The sequence below is a fragment of the Dermacentor variabilis genome, chromosome 5 (genome assembly GCF_050947875.1).
Source record: "Dermacentor variabilis isolate Ectoservices chromosome 5, ASM5094787v1, whole genome shotgun sequence".
In the NCBI taxonomy this organism is placed as follows: Eukaryota; Metazoa; Arthropoda; class Arachnida; order Ixodida; family Ixodidae; genus Dermacentor; species Dermacentor variabilis.
In genome coordinates this window covers 6,594,886-6,613,976 of record NC_134572.1, presented here as the reverse complement: position 1 = coordinate 6,613,976, position 19,091 = coordinate 6,594,886, and the positions used below count along the sequence as shown (strand labels likewise).

The 19,091-nt window shown below is 41.4% G+C and overlaps 2 protein-coding genes across 11 annotated transcripts in view; one reads left to right on the top strand and one right to left on the bottom strand.

The window, feature by feature from the left end:
* Window positions 1–1,303, top strand: part of LOC142582213 (uncharacterized) — a 30,529-nt gene extending 29,226 nt beyond the window's left edge. For all 7 annotated transcript variants that reach the window (XM_075691646.1, XM_075691645.1, XM_075691643.1 and 4 more), the window contains one exon: window positions 1,108–1,303. In XM_075691646.1, coding sequence (XP_075547761.1) covers window positions 1,108–1,171 — 64 coding nt within the window. In that variant the 3' untranslated portion in view covers window positions 1,172–1,303. The remainder of the gene's footprint in view (window positions 1–1,107) is intronic.
* Window positions 1–19,091, bottom strand: part of LOC142582212 (oligoribonuclease) — a 44,518-nt gene that overhangs the window by 10,334 nt on the left and 15,093 nt on the right. For 2 of the 4 annotated variants that reach the window (XM_075691633.1, XM_075691636.1), the window contains exons 4-7: window positions 15,499–15,719; window positions 11,245–11,301; window positions 4,845–4,909; window positions 422–1,292 (exon numbers count right to left, since the gene is read on the bottom strand). In XM_075691633.1, coding sequence (XP_075547748.1) covers window positions 1,168–1,292; window positions 4,845–4,909; window positions 11,245–11,301; window positions 15,499–15,719 — 468 coding nt within the window. In that variant the 3' untranslated portion in view covers window positions 422–1,167. Of the gene's footprint in view, window positions 1–421; window positions 1,293–4,681; window positions 4,910–11,244; window positions 11,302–15,498; window positions 15,720–19,091 lie in introns of those variants that run through there. The other 2 variants (XM_075691635.1, XM_075691634.1) reach the window with 2 other exon arrangements.

Genomic DNA, 19,091 nt, shown 5'->3' with positions numbered 1-19,091 from the left:
CGCTGAGCAGCACAGACTCCCACTACTCTGCTGGAGGTGCGTACTCTCAGACATAGAATTCCTTGCAATATATGCTCTCAGATGCCAGGGTGTGGTCTAAAAATACTCTGCTTAAGTTGTTGGCACAAGGCATCGCCCAGAGGTGCACCGATAACATTCGCCACCTCAGGAGATGGCAAACCTGCGGGTTTGCTTTGGAGAAGCAGGTGCCGTGTGAAAGCACCAACTTTAGCGCCTCCAAGTTGTGGCATCAGTGCGCGCTGCAGTATCAACTAGTGCCAAGATGGCAGTTTTCACCTCCTCTACCACCTTTAAGACAGCAAAGTAAAGCATGCTGAGCCAACTAATAAAATATTTGTACAAAGTTGGTTATATGGCAGTAAGTTTGCAGTTCAGGAGGATTCTAAAGAAAACAGTCACGCTAGTTGACAACAGTCCATTCTGCAAACATCAGTACAACACAAACTACAACGAAGAGAATGAACACCTGCCCTGTGTTCTTGCTTCTCTTTGTTCATATCCCGCTTCCGTTCCAGAAATGAATTCTATATATATATTCTCAAATTCAGACTTCAAGTTCTCTAGTATGTCCAGGCGAGGCTGCCACTAGGCAAAGACTCCAAAATACAGCAACACAATTCTGATTATTTATGAAGTAGATTCTTGACAAAGACACATCCTCTCCTACCAACACTTTGTCAATTTGCTGACTGTGCACATTTCAAGAGTTGTTTTGAAATAGAAAACTGTCTGTACAACATGATGGTGTCAATACACTTAATGCCTGGCGTGTTCTAGCAAACTTATAAGCATGATAGAATGAATAATTACCTCTATAAAAACTAAATGTACAGAGGAACGAGATCGACACAACCTGCCAATGTCATCATTTTTGTTCCTGTGCTTATCGTTTTAGTAGCAATTACTCAATAAATGTTCAATAAACATAAACTAGGCCAAGACTTCTGAAGCATTCCCCGAATGCTTTGGTGTCTTTATTTGAGCAAAATTAAGAACATAATTATGTTACGATCTCTATTAAGGTGTAATTCCTACTATGTTAATGCAGTTAACACAAACCGAGGTTCTTTTTTTTCTTCAATTCAGGTCAAAGCAGAAAGCCAAACAAAAACTGTGCACCAAGTGGCCATCAGCAAAGAAGCACTTCTAACCCCAGAACAACCGAAGTGATGCACATGGAACCTTGACTGGGACAGGAGACAGCGATGAGCAAGCCAGAGGAAACCATACCGGAAGTGTAGTTCTCCACTCAACACTGGCATAAAAGTTTGCTGAAATTGAACAGATCAACCCTTTTGCAGTTCAGTCGCACTGCACACATGCCCTTCCAAGCAACGAGAACATCCACATGTCTGTCTTTCATCCGCTTTGGTTCACTTAGCAAAGGGACACTGCCAAGTTAATTAAAATATTTTCTTTCTTGTGTATAAGTTTAGTCAAGTTCACCGAAGGACTCATTTACTCTACGTAAAAAATATAAACAAACTCGGCATGTTATATAGCTGGAAAAACAAAAAGGCATACTCCTGCCATTTGGCAGCATTTCATAGTCAAACTGTGCACAAGGATTTCTTAACAGATAGTGATAGCCAAAAATATTGTGCCAGATTGTTGAATGTCAACAATAAGTTTTGATAACTTTAATCATTAACTTCATTATTACTATTCCTGTTGTTTAAGTGAACAGTGGCAGTGCCGAGGATCTGAATTGCGCCCCACTACAGTGCTTACAGCATTCATTCCCGAGGGATACAGGCCTCAAGGAAACTGAAAATAACTTGTGCATTTGTGTCAGTGTACGTATTAGTGCACACATGCTTTTCGTTTTTATCTCATTGCCTTTCTTTCATTCTTCATCTCAGCTTGAGTAGCATGCCAGGCCTGTCACTAGGCTAACCTATTCAGATATCATTAATTTTCTCTCTCTCTTTTTACAGTTTGAAGACATCAAGCAGTCTTTTATTTGGGCACCTTTGTGCTTACAGATTGCAGCATAATGTTTTGAGTGCACTCGATCGACTGTGGCTGCCACTTGCAGAAACAAGTCACGTCTGCGACACCTTGCACGCAATAATTGCATCATAGTTTGTGACATAAATGTATGAGACCTACTGTTACAATGAATAGTACAACACATCTTTATATATAATATTTCTTTCATATCAAACACACTATTTTTTGGTTGCGAATGCAAGCAGTGGGATAAGACTCCCTAGCTTTCCCAGTATTGCCTACTATGTATGAAATGGAACACAGGAATATCCCTCTGTGCCGGCCATCTCAGAGGTCACAGTATCAGCACTGTGGTGTACTCCGCCACAAGATGGTGCCGCTGCGCTACCATGAATTAAATTCCTAATTTTCCTTCTGGAGAAATGTGGCAGTGCTGCTGCCATATTTAAACAATAACCAATTGGTTATTCTGGGGAAAAAGAACCTCACCTTATATTCGAAAAAGCATGGTACACAAGCATTTTTGCTGGGGGTGTGCGAATATGAAAATTTCTGAATATGAATGCTTAGCCTTGAATGTTGAATAGAATGTCGAATAATGATATGCACATGCATTTATTGTAAAGTTTGGTTATTTTAACATGTTGGAACAGTGAAATTACATTGTCAATGGTAAAAAATTAGGCTAGTAAGCCATTCTAAAAGATTGTGTATTTGGCTTTTGTTAACTTAGAAAATTGAGTAATTCCAACTAATTGTCTGTCTTGTTACCCTGTACCTTGTTATGCAACATCAAATGGCTGTAAACTTGGGGGCACTTGAACCCGCGCCAGCCGTCACTCATCGCATTTGCTGTCAAGCTATATGCTCAGGTTGGGAGTGGCGCTGCAAAAGAGTGCACCCTGGCTGGCTTTGCCTCAAGCTTGCAGCCTGCTTTGCAGGCGAAATTGTGACAGCAGCACGGAATTACAAAATTAAACGCAAAACCAGACACATACTCTTAGATATAAGCAAATGCTAAAAACTGTGCTTGCTCCCACACAGCCAACAATACATTCTATTTGTTTCAAATATTTGTATGCAACTGAACATTCGAAATTTTCCATATATCTAGCTTTTGGATTGATTACGATTACTAAAAATATAATATTCCATAATATTCGAAATTTTGTAATATTCTAGTACGTATATGGCATTTCACTCCTATCGAAATGAGGCCACGGCGGCCGATATCTAACCCGCGACTTCGAGCCCAGCAGTGGAGCACCATAGGCACTGGGCCACCGCAGCAGATAATGTGCGAATGTTATACATCACAAGATGACCAGTGCATGCATCATAATTGAAAAGGCTGTAGGATGGACACATTGTTCAGAGACTTTGCAAGGTATTTGAGGATGACTTTTCAGAATAGTGACAATATTTCGGATATTATAGATACATTTGTTCCAAATTTCCTGCCTTGTTTATTTTACTACTGTTTCCTGAGATGGTTAAATAAAACGATCTTCTAGCTTCAACAACTGGCTCAATTCAGCTTTGATAACAGCTACGTGCTAGGATCGGATGGTGCTTGCCAACGTTGACCAGTGCTTGCACAACAGACGCCTATGGTTAGTTTTTAACTATGTGGCTGTCTGTTAGTCTCCATCTCAGTGACACCCTCCGTACATAGCAATGTAGCATACTTAAATATCGGGAACTGGGACACTGCACTGAAGGTGATGTGCCAACAGAAGTTCACAGCCAGCCACTCTTGGGCTGTGCAGGCCATGCGGGAATCCGTTGCTTATGAGTAGCACCTAACGTCCTCATGCATAGAAAGCCTGGCTGTCGACTCTGCTGGCTAAAGTAGCTCAGCAAAGGCCATTATTGGCTTTTCAGGGTTCTCACTCACGATGGCCTCCACCTAGAAACTCAACTGCCTGAATTACATCCAGCCATTGGCAATGCTTAACTTCTTTTTGCCACAGGTGAGAATCGGCCATGAGCTCATGCCTCACCTTGAAAGCAAAGAATTTCGCCACATTCAAGAAGGTGGCAATCTCCAAGTTGCTGTGACCAGTGTGTAATGGAACTAGAAATCCTACGCAGACTGCAGGCTGCTAAGCTGGAATAACTATACTAAATAGATGGCAGAGGAGATGGTGAAGGCAAAGTTAAGCACCTAGATAGACTGAATCAGAATGTAAATGTATATGGCAAATTGAAAGCGTGTCCTCAAATACCTCACAGGCCCTGTAGACCCTCGCACGTTATTTTCAATAACATTATTCTAGTATCACTAAATATGACTAAAATATCTGTCATATAGACTCCACCTAAAGATGGTAGTTAGGGGTTAATTAATGCACTGAAGTTAAAGGGTAGTGCACTGTCAATTACGTGTGTACTGATGCCTGTCCAACCTGTTCACTAGCGTGCGCAGATTGACTTCACATAGCTGTTGCAGCTGTTGGTTTTGTCTAAAGTTGCAGCAAAAAAAATATATATATATAATTTTTGGATACCTGTCACACAGGCTGTACTGAACAACTATAATTTTTGGGAATAACATGTCCAATGTGCACCGAATGCTTTAAACTAATGCACGATTTCAAGACATGTCCTATCTGTGGGTAAGCACACAACTAATTAGTGTTGGGTATTTTCGCACTGCACAGTTCTTGAGTGCACTAACCCACTGGCAGAGAGAACTTGACATTAGTGCATGTTCAACAAAAGGAGAATGCTTGATGATGTGGCACATAAAAGCTAATGCACAGGTGGAAGAGGCTGTTCAATACAGCCCTTCTACACAATGAATGGCATTATGATTTGTTAGCTAGAAACATTTGCTTCTATTTTGCTGGCACTACTGGGCTCTTTACCCAGGAAGATCTTCTTCCGGTAGAACCTTAGCTCTTCTATGCTTTCCAGGATGTCCGGCATGGCCCTGAAATGCAGATGAGTGTAAAATGTTGTATACTCTCTCACAATGAGGCTGCAGAAACATTAGTTTGCAATGCTTTTTACAAGTATCTCTTGCATGCTGCAAAACTCTGAATACTCTCCGATATAGCAACCACAACACCACTTATTCTATGAATGGGTTGACACTGCTGTGCCGTCACTGGAAGGTATGCCAGCTTTATTGCGTGATACACTTCACAAACAGTGAGCAGAGGGATTCAAACTTGTTAATCAATACCTTCCTATGGTGATCAAGCTTACTTGCCTCCATTCACCAGAGTTTAGTGTTATGCTCAACTTCTTCACAAGGAGCATGGCATTTAGCAACTATGCAGTATGATGCAGCCATGAGGGAAGTTAAGACAGCAATTGACTAATTAATTAATTAATTAATTAATTGTGCTTAATTTCCCAAAGCAACCTGGGATACTGAGATGCTTTAGTGGAAGGCTCCAGGTTAATATTGAGCACCTGGCAGTCACCCAGAACATAGTACATCAGCATTCTTGCAACCCACTTGATCAGCATGTGGCTGCTCGGAACATCAAATGCAGAATTAAGCAGTCGAGTTGCATTAAAGATCCCAGAACACAGCAGACTCCTTTTAAGACGAACCATGTTAAGCCAAACCTCCAGATATGGCAAACAGTGTGCATGTTCATGTCTCAATTGTTAGTTCGTGTCTCATAGGCTCCATGGAGTGAGTAAATAAACTTTGATGGAGACCAAGCTGTTAATAGCCAAAGGTGGGTGGCCACCCTATTCCAGGTAGCCGTGACCCTGTGATGATAGCCTAGTCCTGTTCACCAGCCGTAGTTTGTCCTCAGGTCTTGGGCTTGTCAGCTGGGCCTCCCACTAGTCTTCTGTTGGCGTTTGGATGGGTGTTGTCTGTGGGTTCTTTTTGCACTCCCAGACCATGTGGTAAAGGGTGTTTGGCGTATTGCAGAACTGACAGTCTCTTGTATATGCTGAGGGGTACATTGCATGTAGTAGAGTGCCACAAAAAGAAAAAAATGCTTAACATGAACTGTCTATTCATTTAAGCTGAACTTCTGTGGCCATGTTATGTTTGCTAGTTGGCTTAGCAAAAGGCCTGGAGTGAGCTCTTGCTCCAGCAAAAAGCAAAGCTCCAACAAAAGCGTATGACATACATGTAGACTACAACAGTGTCTACAATGGTGTGGAAACATGCAAGGCTGGCACCATGGTAACATTAGTTGATGTCACTTGAGTTGCTTTTGCTGTCTGATAACGATGATAAAGACACTGCCAAGTAATAACAAGTGGTGCTCACATGTATGGTGCAGCTGATATTGCCCATCTTCAACAGCACCACTTATGATAGGGAGAACATACAATGTGTGCTGCCTACTAAACTCAATTTATTTATCTCTTGTTATAGCCTGTGTGTTCACAGGCACATGTTGCAGGTTAGGTTAGGTGGTGGCATATATAGGCTGATGCAATAAACTGATTTAGTAGTCGGCATGTGTCCTGTGTTCCCTCTGCTCGTCCCTGTTGCAAATGTTGCTGTTGATAATAGATTGCTACCAGCTTGCCCAATCTGCAATCCTAGTAAGTATGATTATTGCCTCATATACTCTGGCACATTGTTTCAGCATGAGGGGACTGAAGGATTTTTAAGCAGGCTAGGTGAAAAGCCAATTTCAGGATAGCACACATGTTTCCAAAGTGACTGCAAGCAAAAGTTACTCAGTCACCCAAATAAAAGCGCGTAAGCCAATGCTTTGAATTCAAAACACAATAAATGATTTGCGAAATCTTTCCTTCACATCTGTCTTGATTACCTATATTACTTGGACGCACCAAAAATAGTGAATTTATTTTCTTCTACGAGTTATTTCAAGACGAACTTCTGATAAGATGTAAAGAATTTCTTGGTCCCTTCAAGTTTGTCTTAATGGCAGCCTACTGCATATATTTTTTGAAGCTGCACTTTCTCCACCCCTTTGGCTTTTCTCAAGCCCTGTCACTGAAAATAGGGTCAGTCATGCACGATGGGGCTGGTGCCTGCAACAATAGGCTGACTAAACAACATTGTGGCTGTTTATTCATTTTATCATCAAATCTGCTTAATTCTTGTCTCCAAGGAAGCTGATGAATGGTGGCCTTCATATCTACTAACGTAACACAAGACACCCCAACACAACGCAAGTGATCAAATGTTTTTTTAAAAAGTTTCGAAAACAGGAAATGCACAAATTATTTCAAGGCAACTTTAAAGAGGCTCTGCAATGCCTTTTATCAAAGTTATGGAATTAGCTTCGTATTAGTAAAAGGAATCTCCTTGCAAAGCGTCCATCCATTTTTTTTTTTATGTGCCTTGTTTGTACGAAGTTATTTATCAGCATTTAAACGCAACCTTGCCTGCTTATTCATTGTTCAAACTGCATAATGGCACTCCTTAGTTGTGATATTTGAAGTTTACTTATTTGTTCATTGACTACATGGGGAGGACTGATGTCAAAAAATGTTCTCCCAGTGGCCATTCTGCTAACTCTTGCATAGAAGTAAAAAAAGATAATAAAAAATAATGCAGATCCCACGTACTGTGGGAATAGACGTGAGCGAAACTTTCCGCGCTGGAGGCTTTGATTGATGATAATTAGTGGTGATGCTGACGGCTAAATTTCTTCAACGTTTCGGCTAGCACGAGAGTGGTGAGTTGATGTTAAACGTTATCTTGCGTGCACCACTGCTGTTTGTCTGCGTAGTATACAGAACACACAGGGAGAGGTGTTTGCTTGAGTTGTCGTTGTGCGCCATATTTTATAATCTCTAAGAAGGTTAAACGTTGTCATTTCCTCACATGGCATATTGCATTGCCGCAGAAGTATTAAACTTGATTTGGATTATGAGGCTGTACATGACAAAACCACACTTTGATTATGAGGCACGCCGTAGTGGCGGATTCTGGATTAATTTTGACACTGTGATGTTCTTTAACGTGTCCCAAAATCTAAGTGCATGTGCATTTTCTATTTTGCCCCGACGAAATGTGGCTGCCGCGACTGCGATCTAATCTACAACCTCTAGCAATGCTATAGCCGCAAAGCTAATGCGGCAGCACAGAAGTGTTGATTTGACGGTCGACCGCTTCTGCAGTGCCTCCTGGACCCTGCGGTGCGCTTTAATTAATGCGGCTCTGCTTCTGCACGCCATGCGTAAATTGCCTGCTTGACATATTTGCATGGCGTTTATTTTTCAGAAATAGCAGAAACGTACTGCACCGTACCTTGAATTTAAGAGGAAGCTTTAGCTCGGGCCCAACTCCGACGCGGCCTATACAAATACATGTAAAAACGCAAAAACGTTTTTCTGAGATAACCCCTGGACCGATTTTAATGAAATTTGTTGCATTTGAGAGAAAAAGTTAAATTCTAGTGACTGTTGGAAGCGGAATTTTGATTTAGGGCTTGAATTTTGTTAGAAGGATTTTCAAAAATTCAGGCGTTCGAAAAAAATAGAAGCACGAAGTTTACAAACTAATAGCGCTGCATCAAAAAGAGATATCGAGTTTCTGTAAACGGTATCCATTAGACCATTCAAAGCGGACAAATTTGATATGTCAGTTTACATCTTACGTGAATTTGTTACGTTGTTTACGAGGGTTCTGCAAAAGTTGTAATTACACATTACGCCATTTTTTGAGGTTCATGTGTAACATATCAATTGTGTCCACTTTATATATGCTATCAGGCACAATTCACAGAATTGCGATATCATTTTTTCTTGCTGAGTTACGGAGTTGTAAACTTGATAGTTTCGTTTTCTGAAAATTTGCGATTTTTGCCAAGTTTTTATAAAAAATTGACGACATAAATCTAAAATTCGAAACCAACAGTCACTAGATATTAAGTTTTTCTTTTAAATGCAGCAAACCCTGTCAAATTTGGTGCACTGGTTGCCGAGAAAAACGAATTCTCCTTTTAGATGTATTTATATAGGAGCACCCGAGCTAAAGCTTCCTCTTAAGAGGAAGCTTTAGCTCGGGTGCTCCTATATAAATACATGTAAAAGGAGAATTCGTTTTCCTTGGCAACCACGGCACCAAATTTCACAAGGTTTGTTGCATTTGAAAGAAAAACTTGAAATCTAGTGACTGTTGGTTTCGAATTTTAGATTTAGGCCCTCAATATTTTATTAAAAATTTTCAAAAATCAAAAATTTTTAGAAAATGAAAGTATCAATTTTACAACTCTGTAACTCAGCAACGAAAAATGATAATACAATTCTGTAAATTGCATCTAATAGTACGTCTAAAGCGGACAAAATTGATGCCTTACACGTGAATCTAAAAAAATTTAGCAAAACGTGAACAAGGTGAATGCAGGAGCCAACGTTTCCGACAAGTGGACTTGTCTTCTTCAAGGCGACATATGCTTTCCTCGCCACAGTATATATAGGTGGGGTTCTTCTAAAGGGGAGGGGGTGTGAGGCGGGAGCGCGTGGAAACGAGGGAAAGTGGTGTTAGCGTGTCGAATTAGTAAAGGAACGCTGTGTACAAGGTCAAAGCTAGGACCCCCTCCTCACCCCAGTGTGTCAACCCACGCGCCTTAGCCGGCGTGTCAAGGGCGTCTGACACGCCAGCTGACAAAAAAAACAAAAAAAAAACAAAGAAGAAGAAAAAGAAGGGAAGAAAAAGGAAAAGGGGGGGGGATACGCCAAGAAATCAAACTAAGTGTTGTTGCCTATAGCTTGAGGTTTATCTATTCTATTCGCTATGCTATGCTATGCTATGCTATGCTATGCTATGCTATTCGCTATTCGCTATGCTAAACCTCAAGCTATAGGCAACAACACTTAGTTTGATTTCTTGGCGTATCCCCCCTTTTCCTTTTTCTTCCCTTCTTTTTCTTCTTTTTTTTTTTTTTTTGTCAGCTGGCGTGTCATGCCCTTGACAGGCCGGCTAACGCGCGTGGGTTGACAGACTGGGGTGAGGGGGGGGGGTACTGGCTTTGACCTTGTACACAGCGTTCCTTTACTAATTCGACACGCTAACACACTTTCCCTCGTTTCCACGCGCTCCCGCCTCACACCCCATCTCCTTTAGAAGAACCCCACCTATATATACTGTGGCGAGGAAAGCATATGTCGCCTTGAAGAAGACAAGTCCACTTGTCGAAACGTTGGCTCCTGCATTCACCTTGTTCACGTTTTGCTCATCGTTGCCATCTCCCGCATTCCCCGTCTTTTCTCTAAAAAAATTTAGTAATATGGAAATTCAGCTTTTGCATAACCCTTGTAAACAACATAACGAATTCACATAAGATGTAAAATTACATGACGAATTTGTTCTTTTTTTATGGTCTAATGGATGCCGTTTAGAGAAGCACGATATCTGTCCTGATGCAGAGCTATGAATTTGTAAACTTCGTACTTCTATTTTCTTTCGAACTTGAATTTTTGAAGATTCTTTCAACAAAATTCAAAGCCTAAATCGAAATTCCGCTTCCAACAGTCACTGGAACTTAACTTTCTCTCTCAATTACAATAAATTTCATTAAAATCGGTCAAGGGGTTATCTCAGAGAAACATTTTTGCGTTTTACATGTATTTGAATAGGCCGCGTCGGAGTTGGGTCCGAGCTAATGCTTCCTCTTATGCATCTCCTGTTTCCCCGCAACTGCTGTTGTATAGTAGTGGGGTTTCCTTGCCTTCTGACGTCACCTCCCCCACCTCTCTTACATAGGAACTGCCTCTTCTCCTCCCTCTCCTGCTTCTCCTGTTCTCCACTCTAAATTTCTATCTGCATCCCCTCTGGCCTCCCAAATTAGCAGGAAGGAAAGCACTGCAGTTTCTGCAATGCTTCTGAGGGGAGTCACGAATAATTACAGCTTTCAAGCAGCTAATGTGGCAAAGGCCAGGGAGCTCCAGAGGGCATTGTGCCCATTCGACGCGGTGGGGTGAAAACGAGTTTCTTCTGTTCCCTTTGCTCTCTGACTCGAGCCTGTCATATATATACAAGCTCTGAAGCACCCTCCCCCCCCCCCCCCCTTGATAGGGTGTGCTTGGCAGCAGCCCACAGCAGCAGCAGCAGTGGGAAAGTCAAAGGAAGAGGCAAAGAAAGCTTCACTTTAAAACAAGGAAGGTCTTGAAAAGCTGCAACAAATGTCACGCGACCCTTTGAGCAAAATTATGGGCTCTGATACTGTCATCAATACTGATGACAGTATGTGTTTGTAGTAACTGTATCCGTCTGTATTTCTTCTTCCGCGCCGTCAATTTTGGTGCTTATTCTATTGAAAGCTATGCACCGACTAGCCCCACATCGTGTTTTACTGCAGTATCCGTTACCTGTGGGATGCTGTTTTCAGCCTCAGGGCTTGGTAATACTCGTCTCTGAACCACCGCCTGCAATAAACACAAGCAATTTGTCAAACTAAGCTTGTTTTGATAGTCAACCTACATACTATGAAATTGTGAAACTCAATCTGACTTGACATGTGGGCTGACAATGAATCATACTACCATGTCCCAGAAGAGAAACTAGCGAGCAGCAGCTTGAAAGGACACAAAGGAGAACCATTAGGTCAGTTTAGGCTTTCTTTAGCTTTGGAGTGTTAGGTTCTTTATTAAAGAAAAAATGAAGCTGAAAGTTAAATTTGTTTAATTTAACTTTTTTTTTTATTTAACAGCACCTGTATGTCAGTGCGACGTCGTGGATTTCAAAGTATATTTTTTCCTATTTGAGCTGCTGTGGCTCGGTAAACGTGCTAGAAACTTACTAAGTTCAGTCATTCACTTTCTTAAAGTACAATGCAGTTCATTTTTACCAAAAGAAAATCAACTACGCAAAAGCAAAGAAACCATCAAAATCCATGACGTCACGGTAAGCTGATGTGAGAACTCCAAATATCTTGGCCACCTGTACGTGTTTTGTTATTGCATCTTTTCTGGCTTAAAGGAGTCGTGAAACACTTTTATAGCTATTTACAGAATGGCCTCACTATTAAAGGACATTGTCTCGTGAATCTCATGCCACAAAATTTTTCTGAATCCTTCAAGTATAGTGGAGTTACTGCACCGACACGTGGCTTTCTCTCTTTGTCTCTGCTAGCGCACTGGAAGCTCCACTGGGGAGAAAGCCCCGCCCAAAAATTGAGCATCTTGGCAGCGAAAAAGCTCATGGTGGCATCCCGTGGTGGCCGCAATAGACTACGCTATGCAGCGCGCAGCTGCTATCTGAGAGGCCATGAACAGCAGATGCAGCTAAGCGCAGCAGTCATGCGTAGACAGCTGGCGGTGAAAAGATGAAATGACTTTTCTGTCTTTGTGAGATCACAGACATATGTATATATATATGCTTCATTTATTTAACTGAAAATTACCAGTTATGTACTACTGAGAATGTTGTTGCGAACACGAAATAAGCCAATAGATGTTAGTGGGTCCAGCTGCTTAAGATGGCCCTGCACGACAGCATTGAGGAAGCGAGAGCAAGTAATTTTTGCTGTTTTCAACATGAGGCTGTAAATTTTCTGTTGCATGCAATGCAATAATATTTTGTGCATATGGTCACAGCAGCCTCCTGTATAGATTGGCAACATTTTCTTACTATGTTCAACCAGTGTTTCAGGGCCCTTTTAAGTCTTTTCTCACGGTAAGATTGACTTTTTTTCTTGTACTGCTTAAGGTTCACATACTAGTACAGCACCACTTATTTTTCTCTTTGGTCTCCTTTGAAGGCGCCACACTGAGCATGAGTGCATTGCAGGCCGGATATGGCCACAGGGCAATGCCATGTGGCAGGCAGCTGACCTAGGAACTTCCAACTGTTACAAATAGATTTGAAATGGTTACATATTATTACACAAATTATTATTATTATTATTATTATTATTATTATTATTATTATTATTATTATTATTATTACTATTATTATTATTATTATTATTATTACTATTATTATTATTATTGGGTTTCTGCAGGTAAAAACGACCACAGAAAAAAAAGCTAGCTGGCAACTGCCACCGGGAGGGGCATGACGCCTGCTTGCTCTAGAAAGGTAAAGGTACATAGAAAAGAGATGGTGAGTATATTGCATTAAATGCGTGGAAATGAGCACACTTTTACATTCGTATGCCATTATCACTTTGCGCACACACTTTGTGTAATTGTTTCATTCTTCTCTAATGGGCCACTCAACTTGTGGCTTGCCAACCAGAATGTTTCACAGCCAACTTTTAGCTTTCGACCCATTGCTCTGAATGGTTGCCAACTTGTGCCTGAGAATGTCTTCATGATAATTTGTCCAGCACCATCTTACTTATTTCCTCTGTTCTGTTGCTCTTCATGCCCGAGTGCAGCAATTATGGGCCTCTCTGGCACTCAGAGAAAGGGCTATATCTATGACTGAATCATTAACTATAACCAGTAGTTAAACAGGGAATGTCACTGAAGTCAACGTTTCAACAAAGAGACTTGTCTTCGTCAGGGAAGCCTTGACGGCCCGAGGCCGCCCTGACGAAAATGTCCCCTTGTTGAAACATTGGCTGCAGCAACGTTCCTAGTTCAACTACTGCTCATCACCCTAAGCCTCCATCTTCTTGTAAATTTCTGTCTTGTTTAGATAACTATAATCAAGTCACCTGACAATAAATTGTCTAGAAAGACTCATACAGCCGATATTTGTTCAGTAATTTGATCCACCCTTCAGAGAGGGAGAGAGAGGGGAGGAAGGAAAGGCAGGAAGGGTGGCTAGGCATTGTTCAGTTGGCTACCAACCTTTTATTTTAACAATACTTGAATGTACAAAAAAAAAGTCCAGGCATTCTTAAACATTTTGTTTTAATTTGAACATAAATAATTCAAATCAATATTATGCTAAATGTAATGGTACTGCCAAGGTCAAATTAACTGAAGAAATATTCTCGAAGCTAAAGATGAAGTTAATGGTACTAGCAGTATAATTTAGTCTGTTAAATTATCTCTGTTCTCACATTTTATTACTTAAACAGCTCCATAGGGCTAATTTCTGGTTTCACCTATTTCTATGCCCATTGTTTATTACTGCACCCATACTGAAATTTGTGACCTATTCAGCAATCTTTATTGTCTTCAAGAAAGTGCCTGATTGATCAAGACAATCAATTTGGGGGCTTGTATCACAAGCGACGAATATTGTAGAGCCGAGTGGAGAAATACATAAAATGAGACCACAGTGGACAAACGCTCATTTGTGTCACCCAGCCTGTTCCTCAATATTTGGCTTTTACTGCTATGCGCAGGGACCCATCATGTCATGACAATGCATGCCTTTATGGTTTGAGGCCTCAGAAAGCCAGCTTCTCTAGAATAATGTGGCCAGTATTTTTATTCAAACACTTTTAAAAGAAGCATTTGTACTTACTACTGCTCTGCTTTCTCTCAAATTTTACAAAAATATTGCATTTCTTGGTCTAGCTGCATCTCTAAAGCCCTTGGCATTGCTACTTGCCTGGCTTGTTTGGGTGCTTAGGTGCAGATGGTGAAACCAGTCTGCACCTTTGTTAACAACTGACTTCCCTGATGGTAAGGCAAGCACGAGATGGGATAATGGTGGTTTCTAAGTTTTACTGGACAATACAATGATTCTCAGTGTTTCACTGAATGATGCAGACTAAAGAATGTAATCTTGTTACAAATTTCGAGCAAGATCAAAGCAGCCATAAGCTCAATGTCTTTTAAAGTTGCTATAAGAATGGAAAACATAAGGGTTGAAACAATTGTATAGGGAAGCTGCATATTTGTAAACAAAGAACAGGCAAAGAGAACCAGATGACTGCGTTGGGTCATTTTTTCATCACTGTTCTCTGCTTTGAGAAATAACCTTTGCAATGTAAGTTTCACAAAGGCCACATCTACAGATCGTGCCTGCCAATAATATTTATGTCCATAGAGTGTGTAAACTCTCAAAAAAAGAAAAGTTGTCAGAATAAAAATGCAAATCACTGTTCCGGGGTCTCGTTATAGGCGGACCTATATAGGATACATTTTGTGATGCAGTCACGCAGTCCGTCTCTTCTTTGTGCGAGTACCGTATTTTAGAGAATGTAGTCCACAGCGAGGATTTTGTGCGAAGAGGCAAATTTGGTCTTAGAAAAAAGTTCTTCCTTATACAGTCAGCACACTGTTATGTAATCTGCAAGAACAAATTTCAGCTGAAACATTTCAGCAGTTGCCTTTTCAGTGCCACAACAACCGCTTGTAAAGAAATACTGGCATTCTTGGCATTAATTCACAGTTTATAAGCTTGCACATTTGTTAATTTGTATATACTCAACGAAGTTTTGTGTGCGTGCTCACAGGATAGAAAAGTAGCAACTTTAAGCATCATGAGCTGTATTCCCTCTAATATTGTTTGTGGGCAGCGATGATCTTGTGGAGCTGAATTTACAATGTGATTTAGCACAGTGAAAATTTTGAGATGAAATTGGGCCTTGTTTTTTCAAGTGTCCTTTAAAAAGTAAATTACATACAGTTCATACCCCTAGATAGTCTGCACTGTGCAAAACTTCTGAGTGTGTGTAATTGCAATCCAGAAGATATGATGGGGTTCCCCCACAGCACCTTGCAAGCTCCTTGACAGTGCTGACGTCCACAATGCGATAGTGGAGCAAGGCGTCCAGTCGAGGCAAGTCTCGCTGCAAGAAGCGACGGTCCATGTAAACTGTGCTGCCAGCGAGTGGGCACTGGCCGGGTGCCACCAGACCCCCAACATGCGCGCATAGCTGGTCTTCCGCCTCCTTGATTGTCAGACGGCTCTCACGGCATTTTTGGGTCAGGCCCGACTGTGTGAGCAATTAAAATAAATAATGAAGGGAGATAGAACAGCTTAGGGTGTAAAAGATTAGGCACCCTTCGCTCATTAAAATATTAGCACAGCTGACAGACAACTGGAGTAGCCAACTCACAATGTACGGAACTGAAATTTTGAAGCTGTGGTAGTTTGACACAGAACCATTGCTTGCAAAATTAGTTTACTGTCTCCAGGGGCTTGGCAGGAGAGGTTCGAGACCCTCAGCCCATGGGAACAAGGAGACTGAGCCTCCCCCACTTCCCCAACCTTTAGCTCCCATTATGCTTACACAGAACAGACACGATATCCACACCAACTGTGTGATCACTGTACAAAGCAAGCAGTTGCAACACTGTCATGCAATGTTGGAGCTCAGAACAGAACAGAATTTGGGAACAGATGAGACGCTGCTGCCAAGCCAGTACTAGAACAAAGGATGTCTAGGACAAGAATCATAATACCGCCTGACTGATTTGAGCAGACAAGAACTCCTATACTGCTCCTGTCTTGCTTGATAAGACCAACCTCAGAAATAAATTTTTGCAGCAATTGACTTGGTGTCATCTGAATTAAAGCACTGGTTTGAACAAATAAACATGGTTTGTGTCTACAGCAGTGATCTTGACCTGACAGTTCATCGACAGAACTTGTGCTTCTACCAAAGGTTCTTTCCAGCAGGAACGTGACTTCTGTTGAAGACAATGCGGCAATGCTAAAGCCCGATTCTCAAACTGCAGTACATCTCTTAGATCATGTTGTCAGGCTCCTGCAACTTCTCTTAACTCTACCAGCGACAACGGCATTGAGGGAGCGCTCTTTCAGTGCACCGAGGTGAATAAAGACCTGCAGACTTACGCAGCCAAATGATGCAGAACCGTCTTACAACTCCTCTTCTGCTGTATGCTCACAACCAGCAAACGAGAAAGATGTGTTTCAGAAGCGTTATCAAACAAATTCATGGGCAAAGGGCCAGTACGTACAGCAACTTTCAGCTTGTGTTAGATCATGGCACTATTATGTTTCCTTTTTTCTTTCTACTGATAATTCTAAAGACGATCTTCCATGTCTGTAAGCGCACTAACATATGAAACTTGAGACAACAGTATGTATTCTGCCTTCTTTGAAATCGTAGAGATTTTATATTACAGTTGCTGCTTAAATTTCTAAGCCTAGTTGCTTAGTACTGCATCTGTCATGCTATGTAGTTTTTACATGCAGCAAGTATTAGCTTTATGTATATGGCACTAACGTGTTCGTGACTGTATACAACAAAGGTCTTGTTCAGAAGTTAGACATTTTTGATCTTTACAAAAGATGTTTTGCGTACAGACGATTTGTTACATTAACTTTCAAACAAAATACAATTAGTATGAAGTTGTGATTGTTTAGGCAATCTCATTGCAGGGGATGTCCAGTGATTGCCCAACAAATGCGGCAATAAAGCGTATAAAGATTGTGAGCATGCCCCAATTTCTTATGTTTCATTATATTATGATCCTAAAAATCATATTTCCAGAAGGATGCATTTCTCGTTTCTGATTCATTGTTTCATGTTTTTCTTTCATATTATACTCAATAGTGGTAAGAGTGTGTTTTCTTTTCCGCCGAACCATTGTATTACTGTTTCATTTCCTGCTGTTTCCAGACATAGCGCACTGGTCACTGAGATGCGAACTTGCATGCCACAGGTAAACCAACCAAAACTCATACCTCCACAAATGTTTTGAGCCCCACATTTGAAGAACACTTCCAAGGCCTCTGCCTGTCTCAAGCTCTTCATTTAACCTTGTGAAGCATATCAATTACGGTCACCTGAAGCAGGCCACTTATGGAGAAGGCATCATTTCAAATAATGACGGTGTATGTGACCACTCTAGATGTGTAACAATGACATGAGCTTGGCACTTTCACCCTCACTGCTTTTACGAATCGCAGCGCTGCATGTTGTAGCTTCAACTCTGAAGATATTGGTCACTTGTGCTAACTATTTTAACCATGACTGTACAAGCCGCCCTATGGAACACAGTCGGCCGCAAGTTATAGTTCTGTTTAATATTTGTAATCATAAAGTCAGCACACAGATCAACACACACAGTAATACGAATTGTTTCTGTTTTAAAAACTGGTGCGAGAGGCTGGCGAAAAACATAGATGCATGTGTTGTGCGTAATGCACGCCACTACATAAATTTCAGCCTCTGTGGCGTTACGTCTCAACACCACCAAGGGTGTTAATTGAACGTTTGCCATGTGTCAAACCACCCCACCTCCTAACCAGATGTCAGCACGGCGTGGACAACTACAAGCGCTCACCCCACCATTACCTGGAAACTGGAGAAAAGGCTGAACGGGAGGGAACCCCGACAACGAATGGATAAGCGCAGTCAATTAGATGAGTCAAAGCACCACCCATTCTTCGGCACTTATCCAGCTGTCAAGACAGCATGTGAACCAGCTGTTGTAGGGTTCTACAAAAAGACCTCAGCAGCCTTTTCCCTGGCCGACTGAGCAAAGAAGAAAGACAGTGTGTAAGCCGGCTGTTGCAGGATTCCACGAAAGGCCCTCAGCCCGTGCTTCACCCACCAGACTGAGCGAAGAACGGGGTGGGCAACGACGAACGAACCAGGTGTCGCCGGATGATTTCTTTCTTCCACAAATTCCAAACCAGTCTCTTCGAGGTGGAGTTACTGCAGGTTATGGATAGCATGGGCGTGGTATTGCAACAGAGTCGACAATGGTGATTTGCTGCTGGACAGTCTTCAGATTCCCTAGTCGACTCGCCTGCGGAAGACGACGGTTTGAAAAGCAGATACTTTTCGAGAATGAGGACAGACCTGATGTGAACTGAGACGTTAACTTGTTCCTGCATGGAGTGGGATTCCGCACTGGAGTAGTGTAACTAAGCTAAATAAACCCTTTTTCCTTCATTTTCTACAACTTGACGTCGTAGTCGCTGGGCTTCGTGGATTCCATGGCCTGTACACCACCCTAGCTGCAACAGTGGTAAAGAATGCCAAGTCTCTGTGTCTGTCTTAATCACTAAGAGAAATATGGAAATAAGCACAACACAATAATCATCTTCAGGCACTAATTGTCTGTCTTGAAAATTTTGTTCTGGCACACTATCTTCGTCTTCAGAATCCCTAAGACTATAAATCAGCATAACAGATTAAGAATTTGAATACATTTTGAGCAGCTTTCTTTTTCTTTTTTCATCCATGAATGTGGACTCCCAATATTTGCTCTAACAGTATATTTTAGGAACAAATATGCAATTGAATATTAAAATGAAGCTTTCTTTGCAAACCATCCCAGACTTTCTGACCATGGCTGCTGGCTTGCCAGATATATTTGTATATGCATAT